A 16,752-nucleotide genomic window follows, 5' to 3' on the forward strand; every position below is an offset into this window, starting at 1 on the left:
CAGTGTGAGAGTGTCACTAGGACTTTTCACCAAAGGTACAACCATGTCTAAGTCTGGCCACTGGGGTTGCTTCTAATAACACTGCCAATGATCTAGAATAATAAAGAGAGAGAGAGAGAGAGAGAGAGAGAGAGAGAGACTCCAACAAAAAATCCATATTGCCTTTTGCAGTAAGGCAATTACCACAAATATCTGCATGCCTCAGCTAATGAAGCAAACGTAGCAGCACATATGTTCCATATGAAGCAATTTAAACCACAGCACACACACAAAAAGGAAAGATAATGCCTCAGTGTGTGTGTGTGTGTGTGTGAGAGAGAGAGAGAGAGAGAGAGAGAGAGAGAGCGCACACTTAAACAGATTGGAAAGACAAAATTAACTAATACTCCACTGGGTCTCCCCCAGTTACCAGCTCGCCAGCTTTTCATTCTGCTGCTGCCTTCTGTTTTGGTTGCCCTAGAAACAGAATAGTTCCACCTTTCAAGAGAAGCAAAAGGTAGTACTTTGGCTTCTGCCATAGTGATCCAACAGGATTGGCTGTCATGGAACAGCAGCAGAAAGCATCAAGTCATGGGTGGGCAAACTCTGGCCCTCCAGGTGTTGTTGAACCATAATTCCCCCCAGCCTTGGGGATTGACCACGCTCTCTTTCCACATCAGGACTGGTTAGTCACCTGTACTAACTATTCCCCAGAAGGCATCAATCTGTCCCCTGGAGTGCTTGTGACATGGAATCAACAAACTAGCAGCAACCAACTTTGCAGGTCAAATTCAAGGTGCTAGCTTTAACCTTATAAAGCTTTATGTGGCTCAGGACCCCATTGACTAATTGAGTTTCTTTGCCCATATGAACCTACCCAGACCCCTCAGGTCATCTTCAAATGCTCTTATTTAATTAAGCTCTCTGTGGGAGGTGCAGAAAGAGGCTGTACAAGGACCTTTTCTTTTTTTATATAATTTATAATTTTCATTTATATACATTACAATTATTCAATGATAATTTTAACATACCTGACTTCGACTCCCTTCCCTTTCTTCAGTTCTTTACATTTATTTTTGTCCTCTCCTTCATACTCTAAATTGTCTTATTCTTTTATTCATCTATTCTCATATATATATATCATATAAAAACCTGCAGTTTCAAAAATATATAACAATCCTGCCAATATCTTGATCTGCTTACAGTTTATTTGTGAATACTCAATAAACCATTTCTATTCCTTTCTAAAAAGTTTATTATCTTTATTTTTTATTCTTCTGGTACGTTTTGCCATTTCTGCATACTCCATTAGTTTCAGTAACCATTATTATCTCACTGGGACCTCTTCTTCCTTCCATTTTTGGGCAAGTAACATTTTTGCAGTTATGGGCACATACAAAAATAAATTTCTATTTAGGTAGTTCTGATTCCATAATTCCTAAGATAAAAGCTTCTGGGGTTTTTTATGAATCTTAAGCATCTTTTTAAATTCATTATATATCATTTCCCAGTAAGCTTTAACCTTATTGCAAGACCACCACATATGGAAAAGATACATCCTTTCTCTTTACATTTCCAACACTTATTCGATTTTGATTAATACATTTTTGCCAATCTACTAGGTGTTGGGTATCATCTATATAACATTTTCATATATTTTTCTCTTAAACCATAACATGCTGTAAATTGTATATCCATATTCCATAATTGTTCCTATGCTTCCATTTCTATGTTATGACCAATATCTATTGCCCAATGTATCACTGACTATTTCACTTGTTCATCCTTTGTCTCCCATTCCAATAACATCTTATACATTTTAGATATCACTTCAACATTACAGTTTAACAGGTCTCTCTCTAGTTGTGATAGTTGTTCCTCAAACATCCACTTGGTATCCTTTTTAAATACTTCATTCAAATGATGCTATTGTAACCATGTTGTTAACATCCCTGATAAATCCTTAAACTCTTTTAATTTAAATTCTCCACCCTCCTCTCTTAGCAAATTTCTCTAAGTCGTTCAACTTTCCATCGTATTTTTCTTTTTTACCGCTATGGCTTCCAAAGGCAAAAACCAAAGTGGTGTTTTAGTCTCCAATAAGTTTTTATATTTATCCCATATTCTATACAATTTTTTCCCAATTATATGGTTTGTGAAACCTTTATTTACTTTTGCCTTTTCATACCACAAATAAGCATGCCAGCCAAAAAATATTATCATGACCTTCCAAATCTAAAATATACAGATTCTTCAATAAGGACTTTTTCTGCAGTAGCACTCTGCTTTCAGAACACTCTCCCCAGTGAAGCACACCTGACTTCAAGTCTCACATATTTTCAGCATCAGGTTAATACTTTTTTATACACCTAGATGTCTGAATGTTGGTATTGTTCACACCATGGATGTAATTTAGCTGCTTGTTGTTTTATGGCGATCACTCTTGAAACTCTTATGGCAAGAAATGTGTAAGTTTCTGTGCTTCTAGTGTGTAAAACTGAAAAGACCTCTTGAACTTATCCTGCATTAGCCTTGGGAAATGCTGCCCTTTAAAAACTACCTATAATTAGCAAGAGTTGGGAAGACAAATATAGATGCTGAAGAGGTGAGGCATTAGCAGTCAAAGATTAATTAATACTCATTCTATTAGAGCTACCTACGCCAAGAGACTTTGGAACTCATCCTTAAGCTTGCCCTGTCACAAAAGGATAGAAAAACCATTTTTCATGTTTGCTCAAGTAGGTCACACAAAATATTTCCAAAAGAACTAGGGGGGAAGAGCAGCTTTTAGGGATAAATTGTTCTCATTTATTAAAGCAAGACATTGTGTGTTGGTTTTTAAATACTTTTCTGATCCCATTTCTGCCACAACCACCATACAAACAACACTGCTCTCACCACCTGTTATAGGATTCACCCACACAATCTATATGCCGGATTGGAGAGACACACACAAATACCAGACTGCAACTCAGCACACATTTTACCACACTTTACTTCTACACTACATATAAGACTCCCTTTTCTCACAGCATGGAAGCAACAGTGGATTGAGTTGGAGAAGCAGAGTGCTTTGTTCCTGCTTCATGAACTTGATCTACTTCCATACTGGCTGTGGTTTCACATTCTTAGTGGCCAGTACAAAGTAGATAGGCTTTGCTCCATCACTGGCCCAACAGCTAGGGAACAGATGGTGAGGAGTGTGGCCTAGAAAGTTTCTGGTGGGCTACATTTGGCCTGTGGGCAGGAGGTTATTCAGTATAAAATAGTATAGTCCATTCCAGTGCCAGGTTACCAAATAGGCAGAGTAGGCACCAGCCTATGGGCCTCACACTTTTTAGGGACCTCATGACAACTGATCAAAATAATATGATATAATTTGTGAGGCGAGCCCTGAGATTTCAACTGCCTAGAGGCCTCCACAGGGTTTAATCCAGCAGTGGTCCATTCTACCATCATGGCAATCTACTCTTTCTTTTTTCTTCTCATATAGCCCCAATTTCTCTCGCAGAAGAGGAGGGGAAAGAAAAAATAGGCTGCAAGCACCTTCATGTATAGCTTCTTCCAATCTACTACAGTGGTACCTCAGGTTACAAATGGGATCCGTTCCGGAGCCCCGGCTGCATCCGGAAAAATTTGTAATCAGAGGACCGCTTATGTGCATGCACGCGCGAGCGGCAAATCCACTTCCAGGTTTGCCACGGCCATAACCCAAAGATTCTGTAAGCTGGAGGTTACGCAACACGAGGTACCACTGTATTTTCACTCTCACAATATGCACTATGCAGGGAACTGGAAAACACAAAGGATCGTGCAATGCAGACTCAGTGGAAATGATACCAGAACCCTTTTTTACTTCCCCTCCCCATACAAAACTGAAGCAGGCTGGGTGTTTGTGTAACAACAGCATGTTTACATGGAAATATTTCCATGCAATTTGTTTTTACAAATAAATACTAAGTTCAGATAGAGAATAAAACTTGATTTTCTCCTCCCCTGCTGTAGACTTGACATCAGTGGGACTGTAAAATACAATTTCTTCCTTTTTGTTAGAACCTCTAAAGAATTTAGTTAATACAAGAAGATAACTAATTAAGGGAGAGGAAAAACTCACTAATTACGGTATATCATGGGTCAGCTTTTAGGGCAATTAGAAGTAACCTAAGTAGAAGCTCAATAACTATTGAGAGAATTGTAAATATTGGTGGGTAAATTATATAACAAATTTATGCATTTACAGTTGATAGAAATGCAATTAGAAGTTTGCTATACACTATTACATCCAACAGCACCAAGAAGCGCAAAGCATAAAGTATGTACAAGTAGTTAGATATGTTTGCATTTATGTTCTAACAGATTTACATTTTCAATAAAAACATTGGGATACACAAACACACACACAGAGACCTTTAGCAGCAGGAATGAAATTAAATTAGTTCATTGCTAGAAGCATGAACCATTAATGAAATGTAACTGGAGAACTTTCTCCAGTATTTATTCAGTGTAATTAAATTCTTTTATTCAAGATCTATACTTAGCCAAGCATAAAATATTGCACCATCATAATAACTTCACAGTGTAATCAAGAACTGAACTATAAGCACCTCATTCCTTTTCATAGCATCTGAAGGCTTTAAATCACTAACACTGTTTGAAGTATAATCAAAAGGAAAGATGAAAAAGAACCTGCTCTAACCAGCTACTATAGTTCCTAATTCATTTTTATTTCTTTTTAAGAAAGCCATCAGAGGCTAGTCTTCACTAGCCAGTCTTGAGAAGTCTGGAAGTTAAATGCCTTTATTCAAAGGCTGTTAACAATAAACTTCATGCGACCACCTACTGCCCCCTGGAGTACCTAAAAGTGAGAAATGGGAACAATCACAGTCTGCTGTGGTGTTCCAGGCAGGAGTTCCAGGAAGAAGCTACAGCTCACATGTCTGGCATTCATAAGGGCCCCAAGTCCAAACTCTGTAATTTCCAGTTTAAAAGGAAATCAAATGACAAGACCAGCACAGTCCTGAGGCCCAAGATAACAGAGTAGAGAGTTGAAGACAAGGGGCGTTCTAATACAGTACAGTATAGAAGAAGAGTTTGGATTTGATATCCCGCCTTTCACTCCCTTTAAGGAGTCTCAAAGCGGCTAACATTCTCCTTTCCCTTCCTCCCCCACAACAAACACTCTGTGAGGTGAGTGGGGCTGAGAGACTTCAGAGAAGTGTGACTGGCCCAAGGCCCAAGGTCACCCAGCAGCTGCATGTGGAGGAGCGGAGATGCGAACCCGGTTACCCAGATTACATGCCTACTGCTCTTAACCACTACACCACACTAGAGAAATGGAAGGGTGACTCTATAATTAAAGCATCAAGCATTTTTGGTTAAAACCACAACACGTCTATTCCTAAAATGTGCAAAGCCAGAAAAAGCTGTCTTAATTTTAATGGCATTAAATGTTGCAGACATTTGTCTAAAGCAGTGTTGTTTCTCAGCCTTTTACTGACCGTGCCCCCACCGTCCCACCAGTAGAAAGGTAGCTATTTAAATGTTTTGTCTGTAAACAGAACATGTTTTATTTATAATTAATACAAAATACAATTACCTAAAAATTTATACTTTGTATTTCTCGATCAATGTGACCCTTGTGCTTGATGACCAGAAACAAGCTTTTTTATATCCAGTTGTATTGTTGTGAGGGATAACTGAAGACCACCTCTGTCCATTCAGTTAAGGCAATTCCCCGTTAGGCTGAGTAAATAATTCACACGACTGAAACCTGATTCTACTGAATATGAAGTAGGAAAAGCCTTGAAAAACAATTTTGCTTTATCCCAAAGCTGTGGAAACTTTTTAGATATTCTGTTTTCTTTTCTCGGTCACTTCTCTGTTTTCTTCACTTCTTGGTTCCCTCTGTGGCCCCCTAGTCTCATGCTGTGGCCCCCCATTTACACAATTTTCATCTTTGCCCCCCCCCTTGGAATTTCCTGGGGACCCCCAGAGGACCATATGGCCCACAGTTGAGAATCGCTGGTCTAAAGAGCCAGGCATGCAGTGAGAATCAAGCCTGACTCTGAACTTCTTTTTTTTAGAGTTGCAAAACTTAAACTTCACAGATGATTTTTTATGCATACAAAAGGCTCTAGCACTAAGATAAAAACATATTTCTTAAACTGATAATTCTAAAATGGATGCTAACTATAATTCTTTAGAATAAGATATACATCTCCTAATGAGATATATCCCCAGGGCACCCAAGAAGAAGCAGACACCTGCAATTAATTGAAGGTGTCAGTAGCTACCACTTTGCTGGGGGGAAATACAGCTGAAAGTGCATTTACTAACCATGGCTATAAAAAATGACTTTTTCAGCCTGTTCAGCAGGACTCTTTACCAAAACTTTGAAAGTACATTATTTCACAAATTTAAACAGAACAGGGGACCATATTATTTCTCCAGGCTTCTCTTTTCCATATAGGAAGAAGAAATGCCAACAACCGATGTGAGCATTTCTTTTTTTTAAAAGACGAACTTAAAACAGAAGTTACAGCATTCCTTTATCTGTCTGGCATATTACCATGTGTCACATTATGAGAAACCTCCTTGATAAGATAACTCCACAGTCCTTCAAATAGAAGAACTGCAAATGGCAATGTGCCACTCTGGAAAACCAACTAGAGGAAGATGAGAAGAAACAAAAGCGTGTATTTCAATACTAGCTATTCTTAGGACTCAAACTAGATGTTACAGAGTTCTGTGTTTTTCCTTATTCTTCTGCATTTTAAAAAAACACACACCAAGAAAAGCTGATTAATCCTTTCCTCTCTGATCGTTTTCACACCCTAAACCAGTGTTTCCCAACCTTGGGCCTCCAGCTGTTTTTGGACTACAACTCCCATCATCCCTAGCTAGCAAGACCAGTGGTCAGGGATGATGGGAATTGTAGTTCAAAAACAGCTGGAGGCCCAAGGTTGGGAAACACTGCCCTAAACCACTGTCCATACTGCTTTTTCACTTGCACATGTGGAGGTGGTGGGGCAGATAGTAAGCTGCCGTATCCCGAGTCAGACAACAGGTCTATCTATCAAGGTCAGTACAGTCCACACTAAATGACAGTGGTTCTCCAGAATGGTATGAAATACACAGTTTGAGCTCCACACTGAAAAGTTTAGAATTTGAAGAAAAACAGCTGCACATAGTAACCTAAGAATTCTGTTGCAAAATGGATGATCTTCCAAGCTTACTGAACGGGGATGCCCTTTTGAGGACCAAAAGATAGGACAGAATAGTTTCACAGATTAACAAAACAAGATGCAGCAACAGCAGTGCCTCCTCGAAATGAATTGATTGGGTAAGTGGTTACTAAGAACCAAGAGTCCATGGCAACTTTGGAGCTGCAATTCTCCCCCTTTATTCCATCTGAAAGCCTAAGGCAGTTGTGGTGGGGCCTGCTCAGCTACCGCACTCAAGCTGGCCTCACAGAACCTGCCAACGTACTTCTATCAAGGTGGTGAGACCTCTCTCTTCTCTATAGTGAGCACACTTAATCCCATGGATGCTTTATGTCATTATGTCTCTGGGTCTAATCAGCCAATTATCGGGATAATTAGTTTAAAAAAGGATAGCTTGATTGGAACATGAGACAGTCACCACTATCAATATGATGAAATGAAGGGCGTTGATTTCAGAGTACAGGCAACTACTATGGATTTGGCTGAAGGCCTCTTGAAGGGAAGGCCGCAACACACTCAAAAACACCTCTCACACTTCAATTGGCAAATACAAGACAAGCTTAATAACTTCTTTTCTCCACTCTAGTACATTTCATCACATCCAAATTGCTTTTCTGTTTCACAACCACATCTTGTAATGGGCTGCGAGCCCCGGTAATTTTGTACATTTCCTCTCTGAATGAATGTCAGCGCCACTCGGTTTTCCTACCACCAGATGATCATCATTTGAATGGGATGCTGAGCAAGTCTGGTGATAAAGTAAAGGATTTTCATATGTTGAATGTAACTTTCCAATTAGGTCATGCCCCCTCTTTTGAAATACCAAGCATCTTCAACAGTATTTGCCCAGCTATGAAAACAAAGACAGAGTTCAATAAGATTGCATCCCTGTACATCAGATACATTTTATTACAGTGTCTACTTTGTTTAATTTGATCAGAGCTGGTTAGCCTGTGTCTCCCCAGATGTTGCTGTTCTAGGACTTCCATCAATCCCAGCATGGCCAACAGCCACGGTGGATTAAAGTTGTGGTTCAGCAACTTCTAGTGGGCTATATGTTATCCAGCCCTGCTTAAAGCAAGTGGTGGATAATTACTAACGTGCACATTATTCCTGGTACTTTACAATTCTGGTACTTTACAACTGGATAGTTCTTCCTCCCAGTTACAGGTTAAATACCACCACTATCCATCACCACTATTAATTTTTTAAAAGTTATAAATCACTATTCTGTTCAAAGCAGACAAAATGAACAGAAACTTACAAATTCTATTAACCAGCCCCATATACATTTAATAAGCTGTTCAGGGTAAGGTAATGGTTCAAGAGAATTGAGCTTCTGGCACAAAACTGAGCTTCTGGTACAAAAGTGATTACAGAGAGAAGCACTTCCAAGGTACAAGCAATCTCTGCTGGTGATTTGCTAACATTATCTTGGCTCTTCTTATCTCTAGGAACACAGGAAGTAACAGAAACAAAACCCAAGCCACACAACTTCTTAAGATACTGAATCTTTATGATGATACATTATGCCATTTACCACATTTCTCTCAGCGCTGCTGTTGTGGAAAAGCAAGTATTTTGCTTTAATATCCACCAGACATCAATTCTGAAGGTTGCGAAGTAAAACAAGGATTGCTGGAATTAAGTAGACCGTAGTTTTGTTTTATGGGTGCCTGAAACTGGGGGTGGGGAGAGCGAGAGAAGAGGAGGAGAGCATGTTCTAAAAACTATTTTTGTCACTCTTTAAAGCTAGCAAGGCTCAGAACTTACATGTGCATAAGCTCAGTCAAGCAACAAATATGAAGCCAATGTAGTCCAAAGGTCAACTTTCACTTTATATATTAGATTATAGCAAGCCATGTTGTTGCCAGAGTGTTTAATCCTAAGTGTGGTGTACTGGATTTTACTTTTAAAGACACAGATACAGTGGTACCTCCGGTTGTGAACGGGATCCATTCCAGAAGTCCGGCCGCATCCCAAGGAATTCACAACCGGAGCACCGTTTCTGCACATGTGCGCAGCGCGTAGAGCGCTTCTGCACGTGCACGCATGGTGAAACACGGAAAAATACTTCCGGGTTTGCCATGTTTGTATTCTGAAAGGTACGCAGCTAGAGGAGTGCGTATCTAGAGGTACCACTATATAGAGTTTCATGAATTTATATGCTGCTTTTTTACTTTCTCAGTTTCCAAAGTGACTCACAACGTAAGATAGTAAAATGGAACAATAAAACGTTTATAAGAAGGTTGTAAAAATAATTTATTCCTGAAACAGAAAACTGAGGTAGATTAAAACGTAAAGAGTAATAAGCAGCATTGACACAATGAAATATCTGCTAAAAACTTGTTGAATAAATACATTTCAGCCTAGCACCTGAGACACCAGTGCTGGTGCCACCCTAACTTCTTGGGGAAGAATGTTCCATAGATAATCACCATCTCTGAGAAGGCCCTCTTTGCCAGATGCCACCATCCTTGTCCCTGAAGGTGAGGGCATTTGGGAAAAGTCTTCTCAGATCTGACAAACCCAGCCTCCACACATGCAACCTCCACATCAACACAAAGGGTATTTCTCTACTAGTATAATAGAATACCCAGTCATATGTGTAGAATGAAGATAAACACTGAAGATGGTAAGCACTTTGCATGCCCATGATCCACTGAAGTAAAAGAGGCTAATCATGGCAGAGCACACTGAGAATCACGACTTGTGATGTTTAACACCACGTTGGAAGGAGAGTGATCAAGAAAGGCAAACTGATGAGGTTGGCTTATTATTACACTATTTTCATAATGAATGCATGGTTTTATTCTGTTTTATTTTAACATGCAATTTTAAGATGCATATGTGTTTTAAAATCGCTGGCTGGTTTGTATTTTTATTTTGATACAATTTTGTGTTGACTTGCTTTTAATACTTTGATTTTATGAGTATTTTCAATGAGTATATTATATTGTTTGGTGTAAACTGTTTTGAGTTTGTTTTTTTTGTTGGTATAACAGTACATAAATCTTGTTAAATGAAATATTTTATATTTCTGTTTATATTATATGTTGTTTTGTAAGTCACCCTGTGCTCTTATCTGGAGGAAGGATGGAGCATAAAAACTTATCAATAAATACTCCACACTGAAGGTTAGAGATTATATAACCTAGGGTCTGTGTGTGTGTGTGTGTGTGGGTGTGTGGATCTTGGATTTCTTTCCTCATTAGAAATTTTTATGGTACTGAACCTGTGGTACTGAAGGCTCTGACATCAACTGGCTGAGCAGATTTGGTGGCACAGAATGTTTGTGAGCATTCTAAGTACTCAGGAAACAAAAGCATCATAATATTTCTGCAGTCCTTTACTGTGCAAAAAGGCCAATTTGAGATTGCAACTTCCTTAGGGAAGCAAATGACTTTGAGGGGCAGGCTGAGAACTTGAAAAGTGACACTAAAGAGCACTGAGTCAAGAGATATGCTGAAGGAAAGATACAAAGTAAGTAGCATAGCAGGAATCAGGTCTGAAAACCAGGAACAATGAAAGGGGAAGGAAAAGTAAGCTTGAGGGAAAAAGGAAGCAAGGAGTAGACAAATGAAGGTGCTACTAAGTGAAGGGATGGTAGGGGCTGAATTGCCAATACAGTCGTACCTTGGTTTTCAAACAGCCTAGTTCTCGAACATTTTGGCTTTCAAACATCACAAACCCGGAAGTGGCTGTTCCGGTTTTCGAACATTCTTTTGGAAGCCGAACGTCCAATGGGGCTTCTGCAGATTCTGATTGGCTGCAGGAGCATCTGTGATTTGGAAGTCAAATGCTTTGGAAGTCGAACGGACTTCCAGAATGGATTCCATTCGACTTCCAAGGTACAATTGTACTGGTTTGGACTTAATGTACAAGTTTATTCAGGAGACTGATTGCTTCCCTAATATACATAATGGTAGAGGGTGACTTGGAAATGTTTTTAAGAAAGAAAGAAAAGATCCAGCTGTTTTTGAAATTTAAGGATGCCTCAAAAAACAGCATGACTGGGGGGGGGGGTCTACTGTTTCAGGAATTAACTTTACAGAGGTTGCACCATTTGGATCCCAGCCACTTTCAACAGCATCACCAAAATATGGCAGCTCCCCCCCCTCACAAAAAGCCCAGGGCTGTGAACAAAGTAAAAACAAGAAACTAGCTGAAGACTGCAGTTAAGGACAAGGGCTACAACTCAGCAGCAGAGCATCTGCTTTCCACATGTAAGAATCCAGGATCAATCCTTGGCATATCCAGGTAGGGGTGGAAATGTCCTCTCAGAACCCTGAGGAGCCATTGCTGGTCACTGTAAACAATACTGGGATAGGGGGATCAATGGTCTGACTCATCATGATGCCACTTTCTGTGTATTAACTGGAAACAAGCAATATAGCAGGAGATAGCAGCAGGGACATGGCTCACACTCAGTCACAGGAGAAAACACTATATCCAGATAAGGCCAGAAGAGGCCCCATTTTGCAGACATATCAATATAGGCACCAAAACTGATTATAACCACATAGCTTCTTAATGCCCAATAGAATAGGGAGACGTTATCTATGCTTGGAACAGTAAACACATTCATCTCAAATCAGATAAATGACTCCATAAACTCACAATCAGTAAATGGATGTAGTTTTGGGGTTGTTTGTTTGTTGTTGTTGTTTTTTCCATAGATGCCCTTGTAACAAACCAGTTTTCTACTTCATCCATATAAGCCAAACTAGGGGTTGCACAAACTATAATTATTTAACAAACCAGGTTACCAAACAAGGATCAAACTGTAGTTTGATATTCAGGTTTGTTAACCTATGGTTTTGGACAATGGTCTGGATTCTATACTCTTCTTAACATTAGGTACATTATGGGAAAGGCCATCATTTCTTTACCTGGAAAGAATTCATCCAGCGAAGGGAAGGTGGCAGCGAAGCATTACTCTGAGACAGTATCAGCAGCAATTCCAAGCAGGTTTTGGATGGAAATGTTAGAGAATGTACTCCCATATCACTTTCCCATGAATCAACTAGGCTGGAAAACAATCAGAAGTGTTGTTTAATTATTATGCTGGAAATTCAAAGTTCCAATAAATGGGTACTGTACAGTACCTTTTGCTTACAAACATGCAAATATCATATTTGAAGTTCCATCAACTTTCATATGGAGATTCTGTAGGGCAGAGCTTTCTAAACTTTTCATGTTGGTGACACACTTTTTAAACATACTGTGACACAGTAATTCAGTTTTACTAGCAGACCCAAGGTTAAACTAACCCCTTTCCAGACCCAGGAGGAGCTTGGGGAGCATTCACATGACAAACCTACACACTAACATTTTGTGACACACAGTTTGGAAAGTTCTGTTGTAGGGGATGGAAATGCAGAGGTGCAGTTTTTTTTCTAAAGCTTAAAGAGAAGTTGGTTGCAGTTCCTTATTAATACCAACTGAATGCAAAAAGTTACTTATTCAGGTCCAGAGCACAATGCAATCTACAACATTCTCAGCAGTGAGTCAGAGCGTGTCTCATTAAAAGGAGACCCAAATAGCTCCCAGGGAAAAAAATGGCTTTGCAAGTACTTGAAGGGGGTTTTCTTTCATTTTTAATTGCTCCGTTCACTGAACAACGGCCAGTCTATCGCACTTCAACCACAGCTTCATGAAATTCATATTCTAATGGACGGCAGAAAGATGAGTAATAAACATAGATTACTCAGAATCACTGTCACTGCAAAGAGAAGCAAATGGAAAGCATTCGGATTACTTGGTTGAGATCTGAGCAACTGTGCAGTACCTAGAAGCAACACACAGTTTAACAATGCACCCCACGCTTAGGACTGCCATAGAGTTCGTGGCAGTTGTATGAAACACTTCTGACTTCAAAGCAGCATTTGCTTGCATTTCTGTAAGGTACTTCAATAACCATGGATGAAAACATGAACATAAAACATCAAGCAGTTGGCACACTGATTGCTGGCAAGAACATTAGCTATGAAAAAAACCATCCTTGGTTCAAATTTCCACTAAGCCACTGATTCTGTTAGTAGCCGTGAGCAAAATACTATTTCTCTATCTCAGACCCTGATCTGCAATGTGGACGTAAATATACTAGCATATCTTAAGGTAGGGTCACTAAAGAAATGTTATGTGACTGTGAAGTCCTTTTGAGAACATCTCAATATAAATAGCGGCATTTTATTCCTAGTATGCAAATAGCCTGATGCAAATACTTCAGGATTATTTGGAGGCAGAGGCCAACTGACCAACCCACTCTTCTCAAACCTTGTCCACAGCTTCTGCATGTGCCATAATCTCAAGTCACCAGACTGTCATAATGGCATGATCCTGGTGATAAATGTCAAAATAACAAGCAGCTGATGGACAGCCTACTGTCATGTGAAGGGTCTGCTATGTGCAGAAAAAGGCAATCATAACTTCCTGTAGCCATGAGACAACTCTACCCCATAATCATCTGGGGCCACAGAGACTTACAGCAAAAACTGCTACTGAAGCAACTTCATTCTTCTGCCAACTGGATACTCTAGCAGATCCTTAAGTTCCATCTGCATTTGAATTATTTTATGGATGTGTCTTTTAACACGTTTTTCTGCTTCTGTTATTTTAATGCCAATGTTTGGAAGTTTTTTCCATTTGCATTTTTATTGTATTTTGCTACTGCATAGGTAGCCTCCCTTGACAGGAAGGATATAAGTCTATAAAATAATAGCAATACAGTACTTCAAAGTGTGGCAGTTATATGAGTTTATATGTTGGGAGCATTTGACTGAAGTTTAGTCACTAAACCATGCCTGTTCTTTTGTGTTTCTTACAGTCTGGCAGCCTGCCCTAAAAGTACAATTCCCTACAGAGTGATATAGGATTTTTAAAAAAGTATCTTTCAATAGCAGCTCACTGCACTGCCTTTCAAAGGATGTAGTAAGAAAACACTGATGAATAGGATCCCATTATAGGAGATGTGTTGTGGGTTTGTTTTTGGAGGGTGGGCTTAAGCACGACACAATAGCCATGGCTGAAAATAAGCGAATACTGACTTTATAAAATTCACCTCTCCTGGAAAAGCTTGTAGCCTAAAGGGATTTCTAACAACTGTGCAGAATTATGGATCTTTTTCTTCTTTGCCTGCTACCTGAACCCTTCAACTTGAAGAATTAAATAATTCTTCATTATATAATGAATTATATAATAATATATAATAAATATTGTTGCATGGTCTTTCAGATGAAATCTGCCCAAGTTAGTAACCAAAAATGTAAGGTAGCCATACTGGTTTATTAGGAGAAAACCCCAAAGAAACAACTCTCACAATATAGTAGCAGGTTTTAAGTTCACCAGAACTGTTTTTCTGGCTGGATGTTAAGCAAGCACACAAAACAAACTAACAAAAATGTGATTGGGGGTCGGAAGTGTGCAGAATGAAAGTTTCACACAGTCTGCAGCAGGAGCTATGAAGACTTATCAAGGAAATCCTATACAAGGATCCTATAGAAGGAAGTCTGTTTGAGTTCAATAGAGCTTATTCCCAGGTGCTATACTGTGGCAGCTATAACAGGCTAGATCTGGCCTGCACCTCTTTTTAATTGAGGATTGTTGGTTTAGTAGGACAATGGGGGTTGCCTGGTTTTTATCTCTGTTATTATGGCAGGAGGTTTCATATGGTGTATTTCAGAGGTACATCTGAACATCACTAATTTTTATTTTTATTGAAATGGGCATTTTGTGGGGCCCACAACAGCTTTCGTTTTCCAAATGTGCCTCCCAAAAATGGTTGGGGAATTCCTGGATTACATCTTGCCAAGTAAAAAAAATAATGCAAGTTTCATAATGAGTTACTGAGATAAAGGGCTTGCTCCCATCAAGAAGTACTTAGATACATTAACAAAGCTGGAGATTAATTTTAGTTAAATAATTAGTTTTTTTCTATTTTTTTTATAGATTGGTTCATATCCAGACTGAATAAGGCTTTGGGGGAAATGGGATCATGCTTGTGACATTTTTGTTTTCATTTGATTCCAAAATTTATAGACCATAATAAACCTTTGGCAATGAATAGGCTACAAAGAAAAGAGGAAAAGCCATAGAACAAGTGATTCAGTCTTCTGATCCCCACCTACCCAAGCTGCTTTTTCTTAAATGAAACTAACGAAAGTGAGATACATAAAGATGGTCTCTATTTTTTGTAATTCAGTTGCTGCCTCTTTTGAGCTATCTCGTTTCTAAAACAGATTTCTAATTCATTTAGGCTTTTCTTTAGTAAGATTATATATCTTCTGATAAAAACTCCATACCAGTTTGTGGTACCCGTTGTTTAGGACGCATACAATGGCTTGACATTCCAAAAGTAAAGGCAAGTCATGGTTTAGTGCTCCATGTCTTCTTTCACTGGCCATCTGTTCAAGACTTCTGATGTTATGGTCCAGCTGGCTTCAGAGAGGCTATAACTAGGTCTCATCAATTAACCCAAGTCATGGTTTACAAACTCACTTGCAAATCTAGGTTTGCTGGATGACCCAAAACCATGGTTTGCTAATTCAAACTCATGCCAAAAAATACTTAAGCTTCCTTAACCATGGTTTGGAACAATGTTAGAGCTGCACCATAGAATGACCAGGACTGGATAGAAACCCAAAAAGGTGTGGGTACACAGTCCTTTATACAGGGGCAGTAGGATAACAGATGTATTATTTTTAACCTTTCCTTACAGAGAAAGGAAAATATATTCCTTTGTAGCTTTTCCCTTTTTTGGCAACTCCGTTAGATAGCCTTTTCAGAGCTTATCGTGATTCCAGCATTGCTTTCTTGAGTAGTAGTTGCTTGTTCAAATCCATTGTTGTATGCATGTAATGGGGACAATTTTTCCTCAATGCGCATCACTTTTCACTTATCAGAGCTCACTATTTCCTGGCAGAGGGGAAAAAAAGCAGTTTTCTCTTCTACAAACCTTCTAATCTAGAGAAATAGCTTTAGAAACCTGGGATATGTTGTCACAGTTAACATTTCTCTTGGCAAAATACATTTAGCACAGAAGAAACCTCCTGTCCTTGATTCCCGATTCTCTCTGTCAAATCTTATTTATTCCTAAACAGTCTAGCCTCTGAAAAAGGAGCTTAGCTTTACCTGGATAAACATAGTGAAGGAAACTTTTTTTTGTCTTTAATAAGAACTTAAGACAAATAATCCCAAATCCCAAAGGGCCTTGTTAAAGTTGCCTCATAAAATTTTTACACTCACATATGAGTTTGGAGAGGAAAAAATGTCAACCTAGCAGTTTGAGCTCACACTGACTAATGTAGCCTTAGGGAAAATTCATGTGCCTAGCTATTTCAAATGGATGTAAAGCAGCCAATTATGATAAATCATTGCAGGCTGTGGCTAATGACACATTATTTTCAGACATAATAATCTCATTTTTAAGTAAACAAAATTACAAAGGCAATGTCCGACTATCAGGGAGCTTAGCCATTTTACTTATGTAAATCGCAATCACATTTCTCTCATCTCTGAGGCAAATAAAACCTCAACAGAGTTTTCTAAT

At 39.0% G+C, this 16,752-nt stretch overlaps 1 protein-coding gene and 1 long non-coding RNA gene across 3 annotated transcripts in view; one reads left to right on the top strand and one right to left on the bottom strand.

The window, feature by feature from the left end:
• LOC310840728 overlaps positions 1–16,752 on the top strand; it is a 56,967-nt gene that overhangs the window by 33,830 nt on the left and 6,385 nt on the right. The window contains exons 3-4 of the long non-coding RNA XR_014562053.1: positions 2,632–2,717; positions 8,657–8,774. This is a non-coding gene — a long non-coding RNA (uncharacterized lncRNA). The remainder of the gene's footprint in view (positions 1–2,631; positions 2,718–8,656; positions 8,775–16,752) is intronic.
• UBE3D (ubiquitin protein ligase E3D) overlaps positions 1–16,752 on the bottom strand; it is a 50,521-nt gene that overhangs the window by 8,167 nt on the left and 25,602 nt on the right. Inside the window, exon 9 of one of the 2 annotated variants that reach the window (XM_083730688.1) lies at positions 12,095–12,233. The exons of the other annotated variant lie outside the window; for it this stretch is intronic. Within the exon in view, the coding sequence (XP_083586814.1) occupies positions 12,095–12,233 (139 nt within the window). The remainder of the gene's footprint in view (positions 1–12,094; positions 12,234–16,752) is intronic. 2 annotated transcript variants of the gene reach the window in all.

The sequence above is a fragment of the Podarcis gaigeae genome (assembly GCF_964106915.1).
Source record: "Podarcis gaigeae genome assembly, chromosome: 3".
Lineage (NCBI taxonomy): Eukaryota > Metazoa > Chordata > Lepidosauria > Squamata > Lacertidae > Podarcis > Podarcis gaigeae.